Source organism: Alosa sapidissima, chromosome 5 (genome assembly GCF_018492685.1).
Source record: "Alosa sapidissima isolate fAloSap1 chromosome 5, fAloSap1.pri, whole genome shotgun sequence".
Classification (NCBI taxonomy): domain Eukaryota; kingdom Metazoa; phylum Chordata; class Actinopteri; order Clupeiformes; family Clupeidae; genus Alosa; species Alosa sapidissima.
This window is the reverse complement of record NC_055961.1, coordinates 37626047-37652359: the sequence shown is the minus strand read 5'-3', so window position 1 is coordinate 37652359 and position 26313 is coordinate 37626047. Positions and strand designations below refer to the sequence as shown.

The window sequence follows — 26313 nt, the reverse complement described above, 5'->3', positions numbered from 1 at the left end:
CAATACTGATACAAGGCTCCTTCCATCCAAATTTCTCTGCATCCATCTACTTCAAACCTAGCCTAGAAATCTAGACGCACCCTAGCGGCAGCAAATTACATTTGCTTCCGGTGTTGCACCAAATTCTGTGACCTGTCGAATTTTGTGACTCTAGAGGGCGCTGTTTTATTGGAGTCTATGAATGTACTGAGCTGTACTGACACACTGACAATTCTGGCACACAACTGGCAATTCTGTTATGTGTATAATTCTTCTAATAAACTTTGTACATTTTTGAAACATGGAACATTGACTGGGTGTGGGTGTATTATTCTAGAGTAGAGCTAAAGCCTACCCCTCACCACTCCTGTGAACAGATGGACTTCAGCAGGACAGGTCACATATTTTGATAGGCTACTGTCAAATTATGTCAAACTGCAGAAAAAAATGCTGTGGAGGTCACAAACTGCCTCCTTAAGTTTGTATATCAGTTTGAGGTGCCAAAAAGTAAATTAACAGACAATGACAAGGAGTTTGTCAATAATGTAAATAAAGTGTTTGCTGATGTCAATGACAATGTACAACATCAGTCCATTTCTGCAAACATAATTTGACAGTAGGCTTATCTACATATGTGACCTGTCCAGCTGAAGTCCACCTCTTCGCTGGAGTGGTGGGGTAGGCTTTAGCTCTACTCTATAGAGATAGTATAGAGAGGAAGATACACATGCAGGCCTGTGGAGTAATACACCCACACAATGTTCCATGTTTTAAAAATGTACAAAGTTTATTAGAAGAATTATACACATAACAGAATTGCCTCATCAGTGTGTCAGTACAGCTCAGTACATTCATAGACTCCAATAAAACAGCGCCCTCTAGAGTCACAAAATTCGACAGGTCACAGAATTTGGTGCAACACCGGGGCTAGTTTAGCAATTCTCCGTTGGCTTGTGAGCTCGAAAAATTAAACTTCTATCAGGCCAATCAAATCGTGTGCAAATCGTGTGACTTCGTTAGGCGGGCTTAAAGGGAAACTTGGCAGGATTTCCCCCTCTGCTGGAGAAATTGCACATTATGCTATTTCAAACTGTGTGAAAAGGTAATGATAAAGCACATGGATTTGTTTACAAGCTAGCGAACTGTTAGCATAAGTTTGGCAGAACTACAGTATGTGGATGTTACAAGGTAAGAAACACGATTTAAAACGAGTTTCTTGTTTCTCACTTCTCTTTCCGGGACGGTAGTCTCAATGTTGCAAGGTTGGTTTTCCGCCTGGGGACGCTAGGCGCAGCGGGGAAAGTAATTTTCACCGGAACAGGTCATTTAACCATCCAAATGATTTCTAAACGGGTTTATTAAGTTGAAATAGTTGCCAAGTTCCCCTTTAACATAATGATTGATGGCAGAGTTGCAACGGTTTGGCTTGAATTCCCTGCTACTTGAAAACAAAGAAGATGGATGTTGCTGTTGGCCAACAGTGTGACATGAGTTAAGCTTGTTTTAAGTTGGCAAAAGTTTGAACTAGCCAACTAGCTCCGCTGGTGGGAAAACGCATGGGAGTCAGCGCTGTCCTATTGCATGCAGAGGGAATTTGAAAGACAACCGATTATCCCGCCCCTCGGACTGAGCACTGCGAACGGTGAGTGCCCAGACCCTACATTTTAATGTGGGTCTGGCTTGTCATGCTACTTCAAACCAGTCACCCATCCATTACACTATCTGTCTATCAACATCAATCTAACATCCTATCCAACATCCAACTACTAAAATAATGTCAAACATGATGACCCAGTAACCAGCATAGCAACCACTTATTTAACATAGCAACCACCATATCTACCTTAGCAACCATCCCAATTACCCTTACAACAACCTAGCAACCACCACCATAATGTCAACCTAGGAACCACCATAGCAACCAACATGATTATCCAAGCAACCAGCATAGCAACCGCTTTATTTTGTATGGCAACCACCATATGTACACTAGCAAGAACCTAGTTGTTACTATGCTATAAAAAGTGGTTGCTATGTTGGTTGCTAGGGTACTTGAGATGGTTGCTAGGGTTATTCTAGGGTAGATATGGTGGTTGCTATGCTAAATAAAGCAGTTGTTATGCTGGTTGGTAGGGTAATTTAGATGGTGGCTAGGGTGTTGCTAGAGAAATCATATTGGTTGCTACTGTAAGGTGGTTGCTTGATATTATGGAAGTGGTTGCTAGGTTGTTGCTAGGGTACTTGAGATGGTTGCTAGAGTGTTGCATTTTTAGATTAGAATGTTGCTAACACAATAAACAGTGGATCTGAGATATGTTTGTGCTTTCTTTGCTGTGGTATGTGGGTGTGTAGCCTACACAATGCATAGAATGATGTAAAATTGAGATGTATAGTTGCTAGGTTACTGGGACGCTGGCGAGACATGCCGTTTCGTCTGGCATCATGTTTTTGTTTGTTTTTATGTAATGTTTGTAATTTTATGTAACTAGTGCAGTGTCTGTTCAAACATGCCATTCCTGAAGAAAACCCGTAGCCCAATTACATGCCCACAGGTATACCTGCTTTAAATATAGGATGATAGGGAAACATCATTCCAGCTAAGCATTCAATAATGAATACTGAATATTATAATAAATTAGCCTATAATTAATGTGGCCTCTGATAAATGTGTAATACATTTAGGCATGGCTGCATGTGACATTTCTACAGATCAGAATGACATAAGCCTAACAACTGTTTTGAGTTAAGGCTAAATGTATATTAAGCTTGCTGAATAACTTCCTAATACTGAAGACAAACCATTTTGTGGAATGATGCATCATTGTTTGAAATTTGCAACAATGTAACTCAAAAACAGTCTTTAGCATAAGTGATGTCGCTCAGTCTGCCACTTGTTGTCTAGCTATGTGGCATTAGCCTATCGCTCGTTTCAATTTGGGACCTTGCAGTCGGAATTGTCGTTTGTTTAGTCAAAGTCTCAAGTCCAAAGTAGCCTGGGCTATTTGAAGTGTCAGTTTATTGCACATACTTTTTATACCCGTGTTTGTTGCCGTGTTGTTGAAAAATCCGCGTACTATCATCAAAGTGAGACCTAGCCACACAATAGACGTGGTGAAGCTCCCCTGAAACTGGTCCCCTTGGAAACAGTGCAGTGCAGCGATAAACGTCCTACGTAAATAAGCATATTTAAAAATATGCATTCAAAAATCTTCAAAATCGAGATTGCACACCTTTGTGCCACGCGCGAGCCACATACGAAATCTTAGGTCAGTCTGACAAACGGTCAGCAGGATATCCGTGCCACAGACATTAGGACAGACACACAGACGCTTCTTGCTTTATAGATAGATGGATCAGACAGTAGGAAGTTGATTTGCTCTACATCAACCTCATATTCCATGCTGACCAAGTCTTGGAACTGGTATCTAATGCCAAGGCCTCGTCCAACAAACTGGACCAAATGCCGACCACCCTTATGAAGGCATGTCTCCCACAATATGCCACACAATGGCCAACATAATCAACAAGTCACTGGAGAGTGGAGTGGCTGACTATGGCCTCATTTAGTATCATCCTCCTGGACCTCTCTGCAGCCTTTGACAGTATCTCTCACACCATCCTCCTGAACCACCGCTCTGAATTCATTGGGCTCACTGGCACAGCACTCTCCTGGTTCCAGTCCTATCTCTCTCCGCCCCGGCACCAGTTAAACATGGTGTGCCCCAGGGATCAGTGCTTGGCTCCCTTCTTTTCACCATTTACATGCTGCCTCTTGGCCAGATTATGGACAGTCAACATGGACTCCACTGCTATGCTGATGACACACAAACCCTATATCTAGCTCCCACCCATGTCACTTGTCAACTGCCTGTAAGAAATAAAATCCTGGATGTTCACAAACCTAATAAGGACCTATTTAGACCGCAAGTGTGGCGACTGAGTGTCAGCTGTGTTACCTGTTCGTTTTGATTCTAGCGCCTATGTTAACAGGTTAGAGCGTGCACACTGTCTGCATAACACACAAGTTTCAGGGGTGGCTCGAGCCACACTGAAAATGCGTGCATGCTAGAAATAGGACCCACGTGACAGTGACATGCAGGACCTACGACCCTGTGAATCCCAGCAGCGCCGCCAGCTTGGGCTCCTTCTTGACTGCCTGTCGTGGACCAAAGGACTGCCGCTACCAGGGCTCCAGTAGATCCCTGGCAACCTGTTGAGAGGTTGTCTCTCCCTGGCACTCGGTGCCTGTTATTCCCTCAGTAACAGGTATGTTGGAGGGCTCAAACAAAAGCTGCATTGCCATTGAGATCACATAGAAAGGAGCTGGCTCAAGGGTTATAAAAGTATTTTGTCGTGTTTAGTTGTATAATGAATACACGTTTTTTATAACTATTTCCATAGTTATCATTTTGGTAACTATAACGAGATATTTGACAGCACCACTAAACATATTGGAGGTGCTTAATGTTGAGTTACTCCAGTCTAGATTTTTTGATGTTAAATCACTCCTATGATCTATTGCTATTGTCTATCCAAAGTAAGGTGCTGTTTCAAAGTTAACTGATGGTCAAATCAACCAAAACTCTGATATTGTTTGCACCTCAAGTGATCTGTGACGTAAGCTTGTGTGAAAGAATGTCCCCAACATTCGATGCTGTTATGTCCCCAGCACTCAGTGCTGTTATGTCCCCCAGCACTTAGTGCTGTTCTGTCCTCCTGGCACTTTGCTATCACAGACCATGGTGGCAGATTTTCTGTCTCTGAAAAGGTAGCCACTCCTTTTCACCAACCCTCCTGTAATTTTTGCTAGTGGATTGAGAAACCGGTTAGTTGATTTTTGTTTAGTTTTGTCTGAAGTCTTCTTGTTTTCTATTTGTCGGCTCACTCCTTTTTCTCAAACTGTAAATAAATCTGCACTCTCCAGCAAAATCCATGTTTGCTTGCTGTGTCTTTCACCCCCTCACCTCAGTGAAGTCCTTGTAGCTACATCCTGTGTGGACTTGGACTGCAAGGCCCAGCTTCCAAGGTAATTCTGAGGGCAAACAGACTTGTAATAGGGAGAATCACTCTGTAGTCCTAGCCTTGCCAGCCTAGAACCAGCCTAACGACTTGCTTGCCAATATGCTGTAGAATCACAAATTGCTTTATGGCAATTGTGCAATTGTATGAAATTGTGTAGTAGTACATTGTCAGTTGACATACATCTCTTTGCCAGTTTGTCAATAAATCCACATGTACAGTATGTGTCCAGGAGGAAGGGTGCTAGGTAAGAATGGAAATTATGACCATTGTGTAAAACATACTCACAACTGTAGGGGGAGCCAGTAGCACAACAAAACCCCTAAACTGCATTGGATACCTTTAAGTCTGTCAAGCAGTATAGCTGAAGAAACTCTAACCAAGCTGACAAGTCATGAATTAGCGCTCAAAAGCATAAAAAATTCAATGCGGTGTATTTCTATTTAAGATAATTCTGTTTAATTACATTTTAATATGTAGTTACACTAAAAGAAAATACAAAAAGATCAACATTTAGAAGGGTCTATCACTCTGCCCATGAACAGTAGGCTATTTGTGCTCTCATGATAAATAAAGAAAAAGAAAGGTCGGTTGATGATGAAGGTATGAGGCAGAGAGAAAGCAGTGATACCCACAGTCGTGGCTGCTGCAGCCGTGGTGCCAATCTCATCAACCTCAATCACAGCTTTGTGCAACACCTACACAAAAACACACAAGATTACAGTTAATTCTTATTTTTCCAATACAAATACAATTACAATTCACTTTGAATCAGTTTAACCAGTTTCCTTTTTCCTATGACAAAGCTATTGTCATATTTAAATGTGTTATGTTGGATTATGACTTCGAAAGTTGAAACTGAAGGTGCAGTCGGTAAGCTCCAGTGTCCAAACGAGGTGATTATAACGGATTTTCCCTATTTAACAATGTAGCCTCACTCATAAGGTAACGTCAGTAAATATGCCACCATATGACACTGTAATGGGAAAAAGCATAAAGCCACTTCAGCACATTAAGCACCGAATTTGATACTCCAATGTTCATTTGTAATATTCTGTGTAATAACTTACGTCAAGGGCAGAAGGCTGGAAAGTGCTTAGTTGTGCGCTTTTTTTTTTACTTATGCACCCTTGCACTAATTGAGAATTTGCCCCAAAGTGAGTAGAGTCTGATCACTCACTATTGGTAAACCTTTCCAACTCTCACATCTCAACGGACAGTGGTGGAAGAACTGAAGTACTGAAGTACTTCACTTGTATTTTTACTTAAGTACTGAATTATTGCAAGTTACTTGTATTTTTACTTAAGTACTGAAACTCAGTACTTAAGTAAAAATACAAATAACCAGATAAATATTTACTCTAATAAAAGTAGAAGTACCACAATGACAACTCTACTTAAGTAAAAGCAAAAAAGTACCTGCTTTTAAATGTACTTAAGTAAAAGTACTTTTATAACGATTTATTCTTTAAATATCTATATTCTAATGAACAAAAAACAGATTGGGCTGTGGCATTTTAATGAAGTTAGTTTTAGGTTAATTTTAGGCTAATGTAATTGTGCTTACCACCAGGGTGATCTGCAGAGTTAAATATCATTAAGCAAAACCAACAAAGAAGACTATAAATGGTATAAAGGTTATACGTGCTGGTGCTGCTGCTCAAAGTAAAGGTGCCTTATGCTGCAGTTGGAAGAAGCGTACCTGATTGCAGGGCCGGAGTGGGACACTTAAAGTACATCACTTGCCTACAACTACACTATCTGTATCTGTATGGGATGCATCTTTACAGGATAGTTTACATAGGAATAGCCTCCCCTGGGCTAATAAAAAAGTGGTGTAGCCAATAGTAATAATCATCCTGTTGCTGGCAATGGAATCATGTAATGAGCAGTTGCTAGTTTGATATTTTTGATTGTTCTTACATGAGAACTTTGGCAGACTGGTAGCTACCTATGCATCAGAGTGGAATCTGGAAATACCGGTAATTTCATTCATAAACTTCAGGAGAAAAGAATATGACTTGAATACACACCAATTCCAGGCCATTTTATTTCTGCGCATATAGCGTAGCCTACTAGGCAAAATAGCTTCTAGGCTACCACATAACGTGTAAATGCACATCAAAAGAGGAGACCCAAGGTCTAACTACAACCAAGGAGCAGGACCGGAGCACACAAAGCTTTAAGTGATTTTTAATTAGTGCAAACCGACTAACGTTTCAACGTCCATGCGTCTTCTTCAGAGTCAGAGTCTTGAAAAATAATTTCAAAATGTGTGTGCTCCGGTCCTGCTCCTTGGGTCTCCTCTTTTGACTTCTGTGTCCTGTTCCGTGAGCGGAGGCTGAAGCGCAAGTGACCCCCTTCTAGTTGTAAATTCACATGTTAATGCACCTGTACATTTAAACCCTACTCTAGTTTTTCTCAACAGGGCTACTTGCTCACTGAAACTGAACATTAGATCTTCAATGGGAGGAGTGCCCAACACACATTTTAATGCTTTTCAAGGGCTTATTGCAGACATAGACTTGGTTGCGACTTCTGAACAGTTTTTGTGAGTGCTACTTTGTTAATATTTGAGAAACTGCGAGTAAACCAAAGGCTGCTGAAGTGCTGCGAGGGCGCAGCACATGCACTTCAGAAATGTTAACTGACTTAGAACCCAACTTCACTGGTGAGATAAAGGTGTGCTGGTCAGGTAGGCATTTTGGCGGAAAAAATGCAACGGAACATATTGTAGAAATGTAGTGGAGTAGAAAGTAGCCTATAGTCAGATAACTGCTGCAAAACTGCTGCAAAAGTCAAAAGTATGTACTATTGATTCTAGGCCTACATTAAAGTCTACCGTAAAGTACAGATTATGTGGAAAATGTTCTTAAGTAGCGTACAGTAACAAGGATTTGGATACATTCCACCACTGTCGACGGGCGTAGACTTTGTGCTAACTTCGAAATCATTAGACCAGCCCAACCAATCACATTGATCAGGGATTCATAACGTTATTTCGGTAACACTTTACTTGACAGTATCGACATAAGAGTGACATGACACCGTCATGAACACATGACACTGTCATGACACATGACACTGTCATGACACATGAAACCTAACCCTAACCTCTAACCCTAATCCTATAGCCCCAATCCTAACCCTAAACCTAACCCTAACTTGTTATGACAAAAAACAAATGTCACTTAATAACAGAATAGTTATGTCATAAGCATTTATGACTTGTTTATGACATGTTCATGACAGTGTCATGTCACTCTTAGGTCGACACTGTCACGTAAAGTGTAACCGTTACTTCTTACTTTGCCTAAACTTTGCAAACTGACAATAAACAGCACTGGCAGTCAGGAAACAATGTATGCGGGCCTTTGGTATAAATACACGTACACATTCTTCCGGTTACAATTTATTATGTTTGCAGGCTTTGCTACTACCGTTTACCACAGCCACTTTTGATTTCGACTATAGAGTCATCCCCTCTTGTTGCAGACTGGGCAGGGGGACAAAAGCGTTTCCATAACCGAGCTGAGCAATGGACATGTTAGCGAACTATGGTGTTCCAGACTAGTATCTCCCTGAAAGGAGATCTAGGTGGGTGTGGCCAGGCTAATTCTGCTATGCTATGACTGCTATTCTGACATGACATTTTTAAGTGTGGTCCATAAAATGCCTTTAGATTTTGTTTTCTTGTTTTGTCTTACACAATAGGCACCCCCCAAACATGTAATTAAATCAAAATGTTTACACTGCTATTTTAGGTGTAAAATGATTTAAATATATTATTTCCATATTGTTCCCTGTGTGATATGAAAAGCATCAACACATTTTGAATGAACACACCTCTGACACTTTCAATCCAGGACTTTTACTCAGTCCTGTTAGGTTTGCAGTGTCTTGAAAGATATTTGTAATACCAAGCTCTGGGAGTATTTTTTGCACAGTGTATGACTGTTCCATCTTGAATTTGGGCAGGTGAATCTCAAGTTTCCTTGCAAGAGACAAGAAAGAATTAAGGTTTGAAATATCAGGAGCTTTGCAAATGTTGTAAAATTCCTTCTTAAAACATTATTTTAACCATGTCATAGTGTATTTATCGTAGATAAAAGTTATATTTCACTTACGTTTTCTTCAGATTTTGTGTCCAGTGAATGAACCTTGCCGCTGTAATTTCTTCGTCAACCTCAGTATAGTCAGTATCAGTGTCAGGTAGAACAATAAGCATGGCTGAACCACCCACATAGGGAAGATGTAACACCTTGACTTTCAATTCCTTGTCATATGTCATGTAAAATTTATCATCTTTAAACATCATGGGCACCTGGACAATGTTGTACTTGTCAACATAGAAGCGGGCATTTTCTGTGTTATTTGGGTTAAAAGGAAGTTCCCAGGTACCTTTGCGATGTAAAAATATCAATAGGACAGAAAAAAAAATCAAATTTTGCAGATGTTAAAAGTATTTACCATGAGGAAGGCAATTTTAGCCTAATATATTTCTTTCTAACTAACATCTAGAAATAAAAGGAACAAATCTATTTGCCTTATTCATCCATTGTAAGCCAGAACGAGGCTACTGGGTACACTTGCCTTCACACCTCAATCCAGCAGATGGCGGTAATACACTCTGTTTGCCCAAAAAAAAACTCACAGAAGAAGACTTTACTCTGACCAGGGGTTAGCATTTGGCTGTTGACATTTTTCAATAGCCTAATACAGCCGGTCCAAGCATTTAGGGATCATTATCATGTGTGTCATGTGTAGCCTAAAGTGAATCCTTACTCAATATTGACTTGCCGTGTTTATTATATTATCACATATGCAGTGTTGGGAAAGTTCACTTTCTACATGAACTAGTTCAGTTCAGTTCACAATTTTTTAAATGAACTAGTTCAGTTCATAATTCTACATTTTGAACTAAATTCACAGTTCCAAAAATACTAGTTTATAGTTCTTTTTTTCCATATGTTGCTGTGAGCTATTGTTTTTCAAAAGTATTCCCATACCCTATATAGAACCTCAGACAGCAATTATTTTATCAGCAATATTTTATTAAGTTTATGAAAGCTGGGCTTCCACTTTACTCAAAGGCTACAGGTCTGTACCAGTACCACCAAGTTGTCCAGCTGCAAGTGGGAGATGACAACAGAGCCGCTACTGTGCGCAGTTAAAGGACAATTCCGGCGCAAATCAACCTAGGGGTTGATAACACGTGTGTACCGAGTTCGTCCGTTCTCTGGGATATGTTTTCATGCTAATCGAACGTGACCAGTTTTACCACAAACCGCTAATAAGCGTTTAAAGAGATACCAGGCAAGCCTGATGCTTTTTCTTTACGAAGCTCCCCATACCGTCTGTACATGTCGATACGTGTGCGAGCCCTCGCTCGGTCTGAAGCTCTTTTCCGTTTCTTTGCATCTTCCATCAAGGGTTTTCGCTGCTTATTCGCCGGCTCTGCCATTATACATACAGTTGTGCTCAAAAAAATAGCAGTGCCTTTAGAAAAATGAGTAAATGTCAAAATTCTTCAAACAAATTGTACTTTCATGAACACAGATGCATTGGGGACACAGTACATTCTATTCCAAAGCAAAACAATTGGGCAAAGTCATCAAAACTTAAATAATAATAACGATATTTCATAGAAAGTCAGAAATGCCATGTTCAAAGAAATTGCAGCGTTGCCATCTTTCCTTGGAAACTCAAAAATGTACTGTACAAACTAAGAAATTCTTGATAAGTGAACTTGGCTGAGTATCCTAAACTAATATTTTGTTGCAAAACCACGGTTTCTGATAACTGCTTCACATCTGTGGTGCATGGAGTCAACCAACTTCTGGCATCGTTCAACAGGTATTGCAGCCCAGGTTAATTGTACTGTATTCCACAATTCCTCTTTGTTTCTTGGTTTTGCCTCATGCACTGCACTTTTTATGTCAGCCCACAAGTTTTCTATGGGATTAAGGTCCGGAGATTGTGCTGGCCACTCCATCAGTTGAATCCTGTTCATATGGAACCATGCTTTTGCTCGCTTGCTGGTGTGTTTCGGGTCATTATCTTGTTGAAAGGTCCACCTCAAAGGCATTTCCTCTTCAGCATGACCTCTTCCAGTATGTCAGACGCCCTGCAAACACCGAATTCAAGCCACAGTACTCAGTGAAGGCAATTAAGCATGGTGGTGCAAGCATCATGATATGGTGATGTTTCTCTTACTACGGTGTTGGTCCTATTTACCGCATACCAGGGATCATGGATCAGTTCGAGTACATCAGGATACTGGAAGAGGTCATGCTGCCATATGCTGAAGAGGAAATATCTGATCCATGCCAGAAGTTGGTTGACTCCATGCACCACAGATGTGAAGCAGTTATCAGAAACCGTGGTTTTGCAACAAAATATTAGTTTAGGATACTCAGCCAAGTTCACTTATCAAGAATTTCTTAGTTTGTACAGTACATTTTTGAGTTTCCAAGGAAAGATGGCAACACTGCTATTTCTTTGAACATGGCATTTCTGACTTTCTATGAAATATCATTATTATTATTTAAGTTTTGATGACTTTGCCCAATTGTTTTGCTTTGGAATAGAATGTACTGTGTCCCCAATGCATCTGTGTTCATGAAAGTACAATTTGTTTCGCTAGCCTGCCTCTGTGCTGGGGATGCAGAATGTAAACTGATCCTGCTTCTCGCGATGTCTGAGACTTTGTGAGACTGAAGGTAGGCGGGTAGGATACACTGAATTTGCAAGTGGGATATTCTTCATACAGGCAGTAGGGGCGGGTGAGAGAGCCTTCATTCACCCCGTAATGAGTCATTTAACCATATACTGACATACGAAGATGATTAAATTAACACGAAAATGTTGCCTGGTGTCCCTTTAAGTCTAGTCCGCTAGTTTAATGTTGGACTGGAGCAACGCAAGCTGAACTGTCATGTGACTGTTTTCCCAAGATGGCGCCCTCTTGTATACATGAACAGTACTGTTTCTAAACTATCTTTTTAATAAACTGTCTGTACACTTACAAAGTTCTCAATGCTTCAGTTTACATGTAGGGCCCTTCATTATGCTACCGTGGAAGTGTGGTGCCATTTTGAGCCTTGTTAGTGGTATAGAAATAGCGATTTCTTTTTACTTCGCGTGTGCCCCGAAGACTAGTGTTAAACGCTTATTAGCGGTTTGTGGTAAAACTGGTCACGTTCGATTAGCATGAAAACATATCCTAGAGAACAGACAAACTCGGTACACGTGTTATTAACCCCTAGGTTCATTTTGCGCCGGAATTGTCCTTTAATGGGATTTGGGTCGAGGATCTGTCTTGACTGTCTTGATTTTTTTTTTGCTTGCACATACCTTGAAAGGCTAGCCGGGTGCTTCAGTTCAATGTGTCGTTTCAGGTTTGCTGTTGATGACTTAAATGCGGATTTTCTTTTTGAAAGCCGATGGGCACAGAAATGTAAGATTTTTCCCATCCTCACCGATCTTGTCATAAAACTCGTTTAAATGAACGCCTCCTTGCTGCTTTGTCGCCTCCACGCTGCTTTTTGTTTTGATGACACAGGCAGCGGTGCGACACTGGTGGCTGGTGTTGCCAGATTGGGTGTTTTTTCCACTACACATTAATGCCTGTTTACGGTGTGTTTTAGCCAGGTTTTCGCCTGGAAGGCTCTTTAGAAATCTGGCACCCTATTGAACGAAGTTAAACTGAGAGAGCGTGCCGTTCACACACACCAGAATGAACGAGTTCACAGTAATGTTCATCAGGCAGGAATACAGTATGTTCAGTTCACGTTTGCCAGTTCACGTTCGCCCGAACAACTTATTTTCCTCTGAGAGAATATCCAATCTGCATTACCGTTGTACCTTTTTTTTTTGCAGTTTGCAAACAGAGTGCATTACCGCCATCTGCTGGACTGAGGTGTAATGGCAAGTGTACCCAGTCGCCTCATGCTGGCCTACAATGGCTGCCGGATGAATAAGGCGAATTGCTTTAAAAGGTACTATGTGGTAGATTTCTAGATTTAAATGTTGAAAATTACCCAGAAATAACCATTTTGACGTCAAATAACCATTTTGACGTCAAATAACCATTTTGACGTCAAATAATACTACTATAATACCTGAAGAAGTACTGTATCAAACAATGCAAATCAATTGAAGAATGCCATGGTGAATGTCGATGCATTCAAAACAACTTGAGTCCTATAGACTTACACATTTCCCCTTTAAAGCTTCATTCAAAAGTGAAGATATGGTAACAACTGAACAGCATTTATAGGCGATATCTTACCTTTGAAGAAAATTGTATTGATAAGCATGAGTTTTGTGAAAGGCTCAATTGATGACACCATTTCCTTCACCTTATTTCCTGTCTGCTTCCTCACATACTCATTTATGGTAGCCATGCTAACTTTTGGGTCTGCAAAGTCCACATTGTTGATGTCGGCCCCAAAGAACTTTTTTATCTGCTCACTGAAGGCCATTTCAATCTCAAAGTCCTGTCCCACAAATAGGGCTGTGCTTTGGTGGAACATTAATGCATTATCTTGGGTTATGTTCCTTTGGAGATGCTGGAAAAGTTCAGGTATAAGACTACTTGTGCCTTGGTGTTCTAACAGATCCAAGTTTAGTCCTTTAAGAATCTGATCTCGGGTAGAGCCACGAGCACCCAGGGAGAGGGAGGTGAACACAGTGGACAAACAGAGTGGTGAGAAGAAAATGTTGTTATCATGGTAGCTAGAAATCTTCCGGTACAGGTTCATGGCAAAATCCATATTTTTAAATGTAAGGTGTGTGATATTAGGTGAAGGCTCCTCCTGAACCAAGAGGCAAGGGGTGAGCAAGACTGTCCAAACCACGAGGAAGAGTACTGTTGTCATCATTGTTGCTTGTACAAATTACCTTTAAATGCATTGAAAATATATATTTTTTAATCTACACATATTATGGTTAAGGGATTTCGCATATGCTTTTAGCGACATACAAATAAAAAGAATACAATAGTTAAAATTAACGATGACCAATTTTAAAATGTTGGTAAGACTACATTAGGGAGAATAACAATAATAAACTATTCCAATTTAATCAATATCCTAATGAAAATAAACAAACAAATACTGTAATATACAAACCATAATTCATAAGAAACGCTTACTTAACTAAGTGCATGTATGAATAGTATGACCTTCAAAGAATAAATTGAATCTCTTTCAGAAAACATTGCTCATGCAAATCTCAGCGCCCATGATGTTAGATTTGTTTTTATGATACATATATTTTATATCAGTGCATAAACCCATAAAACATTACTCTCAGACACTTACCGTTTGCTGCCTTGACAGATTCCTGTGACAAATTGCCAAACAGACAGAACATTCTCTGTTTGGAGAGACAAAGTACAAGTGTGTTTTTGGGGTTGTTCATTAACAGAGTTGTATTAAGTGTGTAATTCTGGAATAATTTGAACCCAGGGTCTTTTTCACCAAGTCGAACACCCCCTCAAGAGCTAGATTATGTTGATCGAATGGGTGCCGACAAAGATCCTTGATTACTATTTAACCCTCTCTGGTACCGAGTTTGACTGGCTTTAGCACTTACAATCCAAATGGCTAACAGTGAAAGTATTAAGGGCCACATCCAAACCGCCATATTTTAACCATTAATAATGCTCTTCTGCAGTAGTATGAGTAGGGACCCTACGCATAAAACTAAGCAAAACTAAGCTGAACACAGTTGTATAGCATTTAAAGCACCATCAGTTTAGGAAAAGCCTACCTACTGAAATAAGTTCTAATGCGCATCCGAGGGTTTGGGGATATTGTCGCACACTATGCAGAAGGTTGCGGTGCTCAACCTGTTGTTAGTCTTCAGTTAAATAAGGTGCTCCAGAGAAGAGAGAAGTTGCATATTCCGTTGCAGACAAATGAATCCATAACACTGTGGATGTCAATTCTGATGTAAACTCAAGTCGCTGTAGGCTATTTGTGGAGGTTTCTTTATTTGGTAGGCTAAGTGAAATCCACATTTTCCTCTCGAGTTAAACGCTTGCCAAGGCTATTATATTTCGCAATAGGCGAAAAAGAGCAGAGATGTCCATTTAAATTGTAGGCTAGCCTAATGCACTCTGGCGTGTTTTAAATCCGAAATAAGGAGGAATGTGAGGAGGTGCTGCTATTAACTGTAAAGAATGCATCTAGAAGCGTGTAACTGCAGTCGTTCATTCAAGATCAACAGAGTAACGCAAGTAACAAACCCATTTAAATTTCAGTAATTGTAATTCCGTTACTTGATTTACAAAAATACTTTGTTACATGCTCGTTACCACTAAAAGTAGTGGAATTACAGTAACACGTTAGGCCTACTTTGTACTTACTTTGTAACTCGTTACTCCCAACACAGGACCCTATTCATACTGCAGACGTGTGGTGCTATTTTGAGCATTATTAGTGGTTAAAAAATGGCGGTTTGGATACATTTAGCGAATGGCCCTTGTGCCTGATAAAGGAGTTTTAAGGAGTACGGTAAAGCGCAGCTCAGCTAGCACAATGCTAACTGACATAGCAATTGGGCCATAACAACCACAACTTTTATTAGTTATTTAGCTAGATATTAGGGGAGGAACGGTACATGTATTCGTATTGAACCGAAACGGTATGGGCGTCACGGTTCGGTGCACAAATTTACACATAGAATAAACGGTATAAAAATAAATAAAACTTGCGTGCAATTTAATTAATGTAATGCGGAACTACTGTTAGACGCGGGTTCTTTAGGGACACCTAATCTGTAGCCCCGCCTTAGCTCTGAATCGCTGGTTGGCGCTTATGTAGCCAAGCTCCGCCTATGTAGGCTAGCCTATGCAGTTTTTTGTCAGGTCGATGGTCCAGTGCAGTAAGTGAGTCAGAAATAGCAGCACAAATATGGTGACTGGTGGCGACCAGAGATGTAAAAGTCCAGCTTCATAAAGAAAAAGTCCTGCCATGTATTTGTTCTACCTGTGTGATTAACTGATCTACCCGTCTTAAGAGTTGTGCTGATTAGAATCAGCTAATTAAGTGAATGGTTGGAACAAAAATGTGGCAGGACTTTTACTTTCTGAAGCTGGACTTTTACACCTCTGGTGGCGACCCACAAGAACAAGAGGACCCGCCGGCCTCTTTGAGATCGCAAGTTTGGGAAAACTTCGGTTTCCCAGTCAGCTACAGTAGCACAGGCGAGAGAGTGGTGGATAAGTTACTAGGAGTTGCTAGGTTACGGGGACGCTGGCGAGACACGCCGCTCTGTCTGGCATCATGTTTTTGTTTGTTTTTATGTAATGTTCGTAATTTTATGTTATGTCATGTCAATTTTTTGTATTGATTTGTGTAGTTAAATGTATTCTCTCTTCATTTACGTTATTTTTTATATTTTTCGTGTTATTCTTAGTCCCTTTTAACGTTACTGCTTCCAAGTCGGCTGATGTCGTTAATGTTGGTCCACTGGGAGCTTGCTATGGCTAACGTTAGCTTTTGCCCTGGACTGACATCCTTCCATCCATCCATCCATCCATCCATCCGTGAGCGGTGCTGCACTTCACTGTCTGGTCGAGGAGATTTCTTGGGACAGCTGGACCTAGATGCTACTCTGTGAAAGATCTACCGCGACCGCCGAGCTGCTGCAGACCTGAAGAACTGCAATCTCTCGGATCATCAAACTGTCGCTATCATAAGTCCACCGAGTTGCTGATCTGCAAGATCGCCCACGACTTCAGACCGTTATGCCAGAGAGGGTTAAAGCGGAGCATCAAGGATCTTTGGTTATGCTTCCAGTGATCTAGACTGCAGTCTAACTATAGGGCCTACTAACGTCACTGAAGGCCTGTTAACGTTAAATCCGCCGGGTTGGTCTGAAGACACAGCTGTAGCTACGCCATATCATTGCCATTGGACTGAGTTGGACTAAGTTAACACAGACTTTTCTTTATTTTCATTTCTTATTTATTTATTTATTTTTATGACTTGTTTTTATGGTTTGTTGTCTGTCTTGTACAGTATGTCTACCGTTAGGTGTCTCGGGTACGCTGGCGATTACGGCGCTCCATCAGGCATCTTTTGTCTTGTGCGTCAATTGTTATTTTGTAAATTTGTTTGTTTGTTTGTCTTGATGTCACGGGAACGCTGGCGACTACGCCGCTCCGTCCAGCATCTTTTGTCTTACGCATAAATGTCTAGTGTGTAAAGCGACTTTGGGTGTTTTGAAAGGCGCTATGTAACAAATAAAATGTATTACTATTATCTATTAACTACTATTATTATTATTATTATAAAGCGAAGACTTTGTGTCGGCGTTGCTCAGCAGTTGCTGAGTATGCGAGTTACATCTAACATGCTAATGTAACAGAGGCGAATTGAGCTAGCATGCTATTTGCACGTGTAAATCCTCACACCCCTAATCTTAAGAATGCTTTTAACCCATGAGTTGGAAGCCTGGGCTTTTAGCTCAGTGGTTAGAGCGTTCGACTCCCATGCCAGTGTGTGTTGAGGTGGCAGGTTCGAGGCCTGTGAGTAGCGAACAAACCGACCTCTGTTACACTAACGCATATCCGACGCCATCACCCAGATGTGCCAAATTAGTGGAATGAAAACTGTTCAACTCCTCTTCCCTACAGAGCTTAAAGCGGCAGTTGGCAAGATTTTTTTGATCATATTCACTGAAACCAACACTATGCTTCCACAGAACAACATAAATCAGTCGGTTTTAGAAAAAAAAACCCGCATTTCTACCTCCAGCTAGAGCAGGGGTGTCAAACTCAAATTTCACAGGGGGCCAAAATTAAGGCCAAGCGCAACATTTATTGAATAACCAATGTTTTTATTGAATTAAAACTATATACACACAAGAAAAAAATAGAATGCAGGCATTTCTGAATATAGCCTAATAGAAAAAATATATTGAATATCTGAATAGAAAAAATATATTGGCCTATTTTTTGCAGGTGAACTATAAAAATAAATAACATTTAACAATTATCAAAATTGTAATTGTAACTATTAACAGTTAACAAACTCTCCCTCTGAGAATGGCCGTGCTGTTTGCGCGATATCCTGTGCAACAGTAAAACTCGCTTTTGTAGCATCATCACTTGTAACTTGGCTTGGGTAGTCTGCCTTGAAAGCAGACTTGCTTTCAATTCTCCCACCTTCTGTAGCTTAAGCTTCGCATCCAGATCTTTGTCTTCATGTTTAGTTTCGTAGTGCCGTTTTATGTTGTACTCTTTAGTGACAGCTACGGTGAATCCACATACCAAGCAAACGGGTTTGTCCTTGAATAATATGAACGTATAATCGTTTTCCCACCTATCTTGAAAGCTCTGATTATCAATCTTTCGCTTCGCCATTTTCGTTGATAGTTTGTCTGGTTGCATGGATACGTGTTTTGTTTATGAACAGAAAAGGCGACAATAACGATGCAACGCATTTTGGGATTTGAAGTGTTATCGATGTACAGTATGTAGCAACTTGATGGGCTGCGTTGCCCTGGGCTGCGCTCATGCGCTGAATAGAATAGCGTGCTGGGCCAGCTCTAACGCGGATGCGCTGAAGAGAATAGGCCTACTGTCGGGCCAGCTCAGATATGGATGCGTTGTATAAACTATGCGGCGGGCCACTTCTAATACAGATTGAATAATGACATCGCGGGCCACAAATAAGCAGCCCGGTTTGACATCCCTGAGCTAGAGCCTGTTATTTGTTTTGCAAAAATCCACAGCTCCCGGTTCTTCTGGTCCAATCAGAGCAGGGCTGTGTGAGATCTGACTGTCAATCACAGTCTGGTGCAACTCCATGAGAAGATGCTCGGTGGTAGTGGGGGAAAATTTGGGTAAGTCCCCTCAATCTGTCAGACTTGCCAACTGCAGCTTTAACCAGCCATTAGATCTAACAAATAGGGCCAAAGCACTGAAGCAATAGGAATTTACATGTCATCTTCAATGCGCCCACTCGTAGAGGAACCTTGCTTCAAGTATTTGCTGTATGTACTCGAACCTCGTAACAACATGCCATCCCGTCCACATATGAAGCAAATTATAGTCTCAATATACAACCGAACACGGACGTTGATGGAGCACGAGTTAGCCTATCAGCTGCACCCTCCGTTTCACTAATGACTGATGGTTGGACTTCTCGTGCTACGGTGACTGCTAGTTACTACAGGATCTCATTTTATTAACTCTGAGTGGGAAATGAAAGCATCAGTCTTACAGACGCGGCCCCTGTATGAACAGCACACAAGCACTCACCTAGCTGAGAAGCTTGAATTTCCCCTTTCCCTATTTCAGTGACCACAGACAATGTTTTTATAATATTGATTAAATGGACATTATTGTTTATTATTGCTTTTTCTCTCATTTTCATTCCTTATTTTATTAGGCTATTGATTGATTTGACATTGTTGTTTATTATTGGTGTTCTCCTTATTATAGTCTGACCAACATTCTAATCTGTTCCCTGTTAAGGCTGCACAAAAAACACTGGCAGTCAACCAGGTATCTCGATTACTAGGAAAAATCAGAACGATTTTTACTTTTTTCCATCGTAGCACGGCGGCTGCGTATGTTTGAGTGTAAACAGGTGATCCTCGACTTGCCAAAACACTGCCTCATACATGATGTGTCGACACGCTGGAATTTCAGCTACGGAATGGTTAAGCGCTATCCGGAACAGCAAGTTGCCATTTACTCTGCATTAACAGATAAGTCAGTAAAGAACAAGGACGCCTCACATCTGTCAGATCAGGAGATGAGCATCGCAGAGAGTGTGGTTAAGATTATGAGACCTTTGAAGACCATTCAGTGTTGAGTACTGAAACAACACCGTCGGTTTCAATGATCCTACCCCTCAAAACAATGATAATGAAGTCTATGGGACGAAATGATGACGATGCACCGATCAGAGAACATGCAAATTCGATACATTGACCCAGATCTCCAAGAGTTCTTTAATAAATGCACTGCATTGGACCCCAGGTTCAAATCGCTCCCTCACTTTGATCTTGCCTGTCACCATAACGTCTTTGAAGATCTCATCACAGAAGTTCTGAGCAGAACAGAGCAGGTATGTATTTAATGCTAAGGTTTCTTTTTTTATTATTTGATTGTTTTTTCCTCACTTCTGTCATGTCTTAACATATTGTTGTTACAGTGTTCACTGATAAAACCCAATCATTTACTGTTGTCTTTGTTGTATAATACTGCAGACTGAGACTGTCTATCCTGGCAATTACATTTCTAGTTTATTATGTTATTATTCCTTTATGTTATGTTCATTTCTGTTCATTCATAAATTCAAATTCAATTAAAAAAATTGTTATAATCTAAGCCTTGGCGTTTCTAACACCATTCGAGAAAAGTGAGATGCAAACTCGAAAAAATAATCCAATATGGCGGAGCTAACTCATTAGTTGTAGTATTGCAGTATTTCTGTATTAACAAATAAGTTCAAGGTTTGTGCCCTTATATTTTGTAAAAGTTAGCGAGAAGAAAGTACTATTAAAACTAAAAACCAAAAAATACATCTGAGCTCATGTACGATCTATCTGCCAGCCGCCTTTCTCCTGTAAAAGTTTGAGTGGGGATGTTCTGTCACATCACCACTCTTGATGACTAATGGAATGCCTCTTGTTCAATCAGCAATTAATAAATAGTTTAATCGGATCGAACTGTTGTATAAAACATTATAACTACACCTGTAGTGAATACAATAAAAACACCATTTTAGTTTTGAAATGTGTGATGCTAATATAATCAAGCACTTCACTTGGATAAAAGAATTTTAATTAGCAGAAACTGTATGGAGTTAATAGAAATGACATCAAGTACCACAAAATCATAAAAATAATGACAAACATTTGATTGTGACCAGTAGATGCATAAAGGAGAAAAAAACATTGTAAATTTGAATTTAAAAATGGTATGACCTGTTGCATTTTATCAAGCTGCAATATCAAATACATAAAGCATTTCTTATCTGTTGCCATCTGTCAAGCTTTCCTGTGTTAACTTGAGACCTTAACATCAAATTCATCATATCTTTGTACTGTAGCTTGGTTAAATAAAGTTTACATGCAAGCCAACCCCGTGTTCACCACTTTTCTTCCTAAGTAGAATGGTACTTAGATAGATCTGCCTACTTTTATACTTTGCCCTCATCCATCATACCAAAAAAAAAGGGGAAAAAAAGCAGAAAAAAAAAAAAAAATGTTTCAGAATTCTTTGTCAGAAAAACATATTTCTGTGATTAATCATAACAGAACCACACAGTTTGTTAGAAAATCAATGCATCAAAATTCATCTGACAATCAATGCTAACCCCTATTTGGTCAAAATATATCTAAGCATCAATGCCAACCCCTCATTGGGAAGGTAACAGTTAACTGAATGGCTGACCGAACAGTAGAGAATGGAAGAGGGGTACTTTACATATTCCACAGTTGCCTCTTCAAGGTTCAACCCAGCTAACTCAACTACCTAAGACTGTGTTCACTTATATCTCTACTCATGAGAGAGGCCCCGGCAAAATGTCAAATGTTGAGCAAGGCCTCCCTCTATGCTTCCAAAATGAAATGGCTGAAGAAAGAATTTACTCAAAGCAAGGACAAGACCATAAAAAATGACTGTAATTGGGAGGACAGCATAGCAGTACAGGTTTGAGGGACATAAGTGAATTTCCTGTCATGTTACACTAGGCTCTTTATACAGAAACAACTGGTTTTACTGAGACTTGAAAGGTCACCCCCGAAATTGGTTTGTCCATTCCAGCTCTGTTGTCCATCACAATCTGAGTATATTCAGCAGATAAAATATTCTTCCACTGTGTAGAAGTCCATTTATCCATTCTTTCTTTCTTTCTTTTGCACACACAGGTTTAAATCAGAGCGAATCAGCTCCAAATTGCAAACATCAGTTCAGTAAAATAGGTGTAGTCATCAACCTAAGGCGTCAACCATAACTACAACCTCTTACGTCACTCCTTGGCATTTGGTCTCTGCTACTGGCCATCTAAACCGGAGAGGGCAGAAAAAAAATGAAAATCTTACCAAATAGGACAGGAACGTATCTGAAAATGAACACATCTAAAAGAAGAGTCATTCTGTGTCAAATCTGATTAAGTTGTTGTTGCATCGTCTCATATTTTTTTCAACCCTTGTCTATATCATGAATGGGTTCCAAAACAAAGGCCTGTAAAATATTTATGTTCAATTCCTATGTCTTCATCTGGGAAGCAATGCTTGGGCATTAATATCATGTAAAGTACTATTCATAGCCAGCCCAAACTTTGTAGGGTGGAAGACATACATGTTCTCAGTATTACTAAATCTTTAAAAGTTTGTATAGACCCATGGCATGCTCATTGATTTTGTACAAGGGCATAGATTTGGAAAAAGAGTGCAAAAAGAGTTATATTACCGGTAGTATAAACTTTTTGTACGCATTTGGCATCATACATTACTTTTTTCTTTACATATAATATTTATGACTGCTGCTAGCGCTAGACTCCCTAAAAAACAAAAAATGCAGTTTTTGCTAAATAGCTATCTGAACCATTGCATCCAAGATGACAAAATTAAAATTAATGAAAATATGTCTTAAATTGCCAAAATTAAATTTAAAACCACTCTTGTAATACTGTAATGTGTAGGCCTACCTTTATTTTCTTCAAATTACGTATGCATTTTTAAAATACATCATATCTACTGTAATATCAGCTAATTACATTTCATAGAAACTGTAAAAAATTGTATACATTTGGAAATCCATTACTACCAATGTCAAAAAAATCAGTTCCAGAGAAAACAACAGTGGACATGTTTATTAAGTATTTTACAATGTGTGTTGTATCTTGTTAAGATATTCATTAAGAGAAATCAGGTTTCAGTGTCCCATGTCTAGTGATGTCTGGTGGATGCCAGTTTAAAGGTAGACCATCACTGTCCACTGTTCATTGAGGCCTGTCAACCTGTGAAAATAAAACCAACAATCAAACAGTGTTTAAAATCTGTTTTATAAACCTGCAACAGAAATGAGGCCCCCCCAAAAACATGTCCGTGGTACATAGCATCAGGCCCGCACAGGAGTACGACACCGTCAAACTATAACCTCCATAATTTCCCCCATTCATTCTTTATGGCGAGTCTTAACAGTACACATGTATACTCTTTTTGTCCACTGGTGGTTATTTTGGCGCTGTTTTGAGTTTACCATTAAAAACATAATGAAATGTAGGCCTTTCTGCAAATAAGGTAAGATAGGCCAATGATGACTGTGTCAGTGCTCAACATATTCTAAAAGTTTGTCAATTAATTGTTAATAGGCCTAACTTCTATTCAAGTCATATATCTGGGACTTTCTGGAATAATTATTGGGGGCCAAGCAGCGAAGCTGCGAGGCAACCATTGTGTTTCTCTTTGTTCTTATTATTATTATTCCGCCATGGAAGTCTATGGCAGCCCATAGAACCGTCTGGTCAAAAGTTGTGAAATTTGGCACACTGATTGGGGACAGTCCAATAATTAATTTCACCAAGTTTCATGCCGGCACATCGAGTGCTCTAGCGCCACCAACAGGCCAAAGTTGGAGGTGCGTTCACGCACGTAACTTCTGACCCGTTGACTCGATTGTCAAAAATGAGGTATCGTTGGAATCCTTGGACCAAGCCGAGTGCAACACACCATATGACGTCATTTTCCGCCATGATGGATTTTCCGCCATTTTGGATTTCATCAAAAACACTTAAAATGTATCAGGGGTCACATATTTTCTCTGATTCCCACTAGATTTGACACAGATCATTCTCAGACCAAGCCTCATTCAGCTCGTGCTTTTCGTCTTCGGAAGTATTACCGTTCGCCCGTAACAGCCAATCGAAATTTGCGGCAAAGCCGCCAAACAGGAAGTGAGCTCATATCTCAGCAACCCTTGCAGTTACCAAAACCAAACTTGGTAGGTAGACTTATGACCCCATTAGGAGGACACTCAAGAAATTTGGTGACCTTTGACCTCTAGGGGGCACTGTAATTCAGAAACATGCTTTTTGGCCTGTAGCTGCTGTTGTGCTTAGAATTACAATGTACTAATGGTGTCTGGTAATACTCTGGAACATCTTTATGTCGACAGATGGCAAGTTATGACATCAACATAATTGATTTGGCCGCCATATTGGATTTAAATCAAAAACACTAACAAATTTCCCTAGGTCACAAATTTCATCTGATCCTCACCAAAATTGGCACAGACCATCTTCAGACCATGCCTTGTCAATGCATTGATTTCTGTAACAATTGACGGAAGCGTTTGTCCGTAGCATCCAATCGAAATTGGTGGCGAAGCCGCCAAACAGGAAGTGAGCTCATATCTCAGCAACCCTGCCATGTATCATAACCAAACTTACTACATAGATTCAACACCCCATTAGGAGGACACACAAAACATTTGGTGACCTTTGACCTGTAGGGAGTGCTGCAATTAGCAATATTGCATTTTGATCTGTAGTTGCTTGTGTTTTAGCAATCTTTTATTTTTTGATGTGAAACTGATGACAACATGTTCCATCCAGTTAATTCTAATGCGTGCGTGCAACGGCGGGGCGGGACGGGCAGGGGTGATTAGGTGGTGGTGGGGGGGGGGGGGGGTGCTGGCTGGCGAAGGCGGCAGCGGCAATACTCAGCACTGTTTCAGCCCTACAAAGTCAGTTATGTTTTGATGTGAAAGTTGTTGAAAGTGTTTATCGCGGGTACCTGCTGAGTTCTATCTTGTCGCCGTAGCTACTCCGGCCTATTCTGCTTGGCCCCCTCATTGCTGCTTGCAGCTATATTTTCTATTTTTATTCACTCGTTCAAATGTTCATACAAAGAAAGTTCACACAGTTCACACCACGTAAGTGAAAGTTAGAATGGTGGTCATTTCAGATGTTTTTGCCAGCACTCTCATAGTTTGAGAATTTCAAATTATTTGTAGGATATTGGTTGTTCACAATTTGAGCTGTGTATACAAAGACAGAATTCAGAGTTCACAAATTTTGAATAAAATATACTTTTGGGAATGCTGAAGTCTTTTTTATTAGTATTATTTAATTTGAGCTATTTCCATGTTGAACTACATCTTACATTGATATGGCATGATGGCAATATAAACACAGCTAACAATGGTGTTGCAATAGCCTATGATTAAATGCAATGGATTAATGAAGTAACAAAACTAATGAAGACCGATGTTGTTCACAGCACTAAGCTATTTATGGTTACTGGCATACTTCCCAGTCTCTGGCTCTCTCTTAGAGCCAGGCATAGTGAGCTGGCCCTCTGAAGAAAAAGTTTGGGGACCACTGGTGTAGCTTAACTCTTGGATGCTCTAGTAATGGAGTCCATAAAATTCTACCACACAGGTCTAATGATAATAGGGTGATGTGTGCCTTCCCTTAAGAGGAGGATTTTTTGCACTTCTGGAAGTAGCCATCCCCAACAAATATCAAAATCTGTATTACCTTAATTGCATTCATAAATTTGAATGTTATGTTGTAGATGTTTGGATGTAAGAAACGTTTAGCGTCTTAAGGCTGATTTATGTTTCTGTGTCGAATCAACGGCAAAGCCCCACATAACCCTTTGTGTCGCCGTGTACCCCCCTCCGAGCCCTACGCTGTCCCTTGACGTTCACCTCCAAGAAACTGTAACTTTGTGTCGAGGCGACGCAGACTGCAAGGACTATGATTGGTCAACTCGACCTGTGTGTTGATAGCCAGCTGCTTCAAGCAACCTACTGTGGGTAGTAGCAACATGTTAGTTCGCTGACATAAGGTTTACAAATTAACTCAAACATATGCTGGTTACAATGATGGGGTTACCCAATTGTGCCTATTGCTACTGTTATTTGTGTGGTGTCTGCCAGCCAGTGTATGTTATGTTAGCAAGCGAACTTCCCAGAACTGCCCACAGACTTATTTTTTTGTTACAATAACTAGGTTATTGGGATATACTGTGTCTATTTCTCAATAACTTTTACAAGTTCTGCATGGAGTCGACGAAGAAGCATAAATCAGCCTTTAGTAATACTCTTAAACTAGGGTCCCTTGTTCATATTATAAAACATATTACCTTTGCCCTTCAATCATACCAACTTCTTCATCAGTCAGTTGAGATGACACAACTTCTCAATAAAGTCACAACATTAGATAACTTGTACCTGGACATAAATAAATAGAAAGTCAGTTTAAGTTTTCATGGAGATAAATACCTTGGCATCTTTAATTTAGGGACACTCACCTCAAAAATGGAGAGATCTCC

General features: G+C 40.1%; 2 protein-coding genes across 12 annotated transcripts in view; both read right to left on the bottom strand.

Moving 5' to 3' along the window:
- Nucleotides 1-5434: 5434 nt before the first annotated feature.
- Nucleotides 5435-14392, bottom strand: serpina10b (serpin peptidase inhibitor, clade A (alpha-1 antiproteinase, antitrypsin), member 10b). Of its 2 annotated transcripts, none has more exons than XM_042091373.1 (5): nucleotides 14325-14392; nucleotides 13292-13902; nucleotides 9126-9228; nucleotides 8845-8992; nucleotides 5435-5696 (listed from the first exon to the last, which is right to left on the bottom strand). In XM_042091373.1, the coding sequence occupies exons 2-5, from the start codon at nucleotides 13881-13883 to the stop codon at nucleotides 5505-5507; spliced, it is 1035 nt and encodes a 344-aa protein (XP_041947307.1). In that variant the 5' UTR covers nucleotides 13884-13902; nucleotides 14325-14392; the 3' UTR covers nucleotides 5435-5504. The 2 variants fall into 2 exon arrangements, with proteins under 2 accessions (XP_041947307.1, XP_041947306.1); XM_042091372.1 differs by having other exon boundaries at nucleotides 9126-9399; nucleotides 14325-14391.
- A 6400-nt stretch (nucleotides 14393-20792) lies between these two features.
- The window catches only part of atxn3 (ataxin 3), a 77087-nt gene continuing 71566 nt past the window's right edge, over nucleotides 20793-26313 (bottom strand). For 2 of the 10 annotated variants that reach the window (XM_042091391.1, XM_042091385.1), the window contains one exon: nucleotides 20793-22033. In XM_042091391.1, the coding sequence (XP_041947325.1) occupies nucleotides 21974-22033 (60 nt within the window). In that variant the 3' untranslated portion in view covers nucleotides 20793-21973. Of the gene's footprint in view, nucleotides 22034-22659; nucleotides 22992-26313 lie in introns of those variants that run through there. The other 8 variants (XM_042091388.1, XM_042091389.1, XM_042091390.1 and 5 more) reach the window with 8 other exon arrangements.

Bases quoted from the DNA above. Each gene is read 5' to 3' on its own strand.
- serpina10b (XM_042091372.1), bottom strand. From the start codon at position 13,883: ATGATGACAACAGTACTCTTCCTCGTGGTTTGGACAGTCTTGCTCACC. The intron at 9,400-13,291 runs GTAAGATATCGC...TACATCGCAAAG, and splicing joins CAATACAATTTTCTTCAAAG to GTACCTGGGAACTTCCTTTT. The intron at 8,993-9,125 runs GTAAGTGAAATA...GTCTCTTGCAAG, and splicing joins ACACAAAATCTGAAGAAAAC to GAAACTTGAGATTCACCTGC.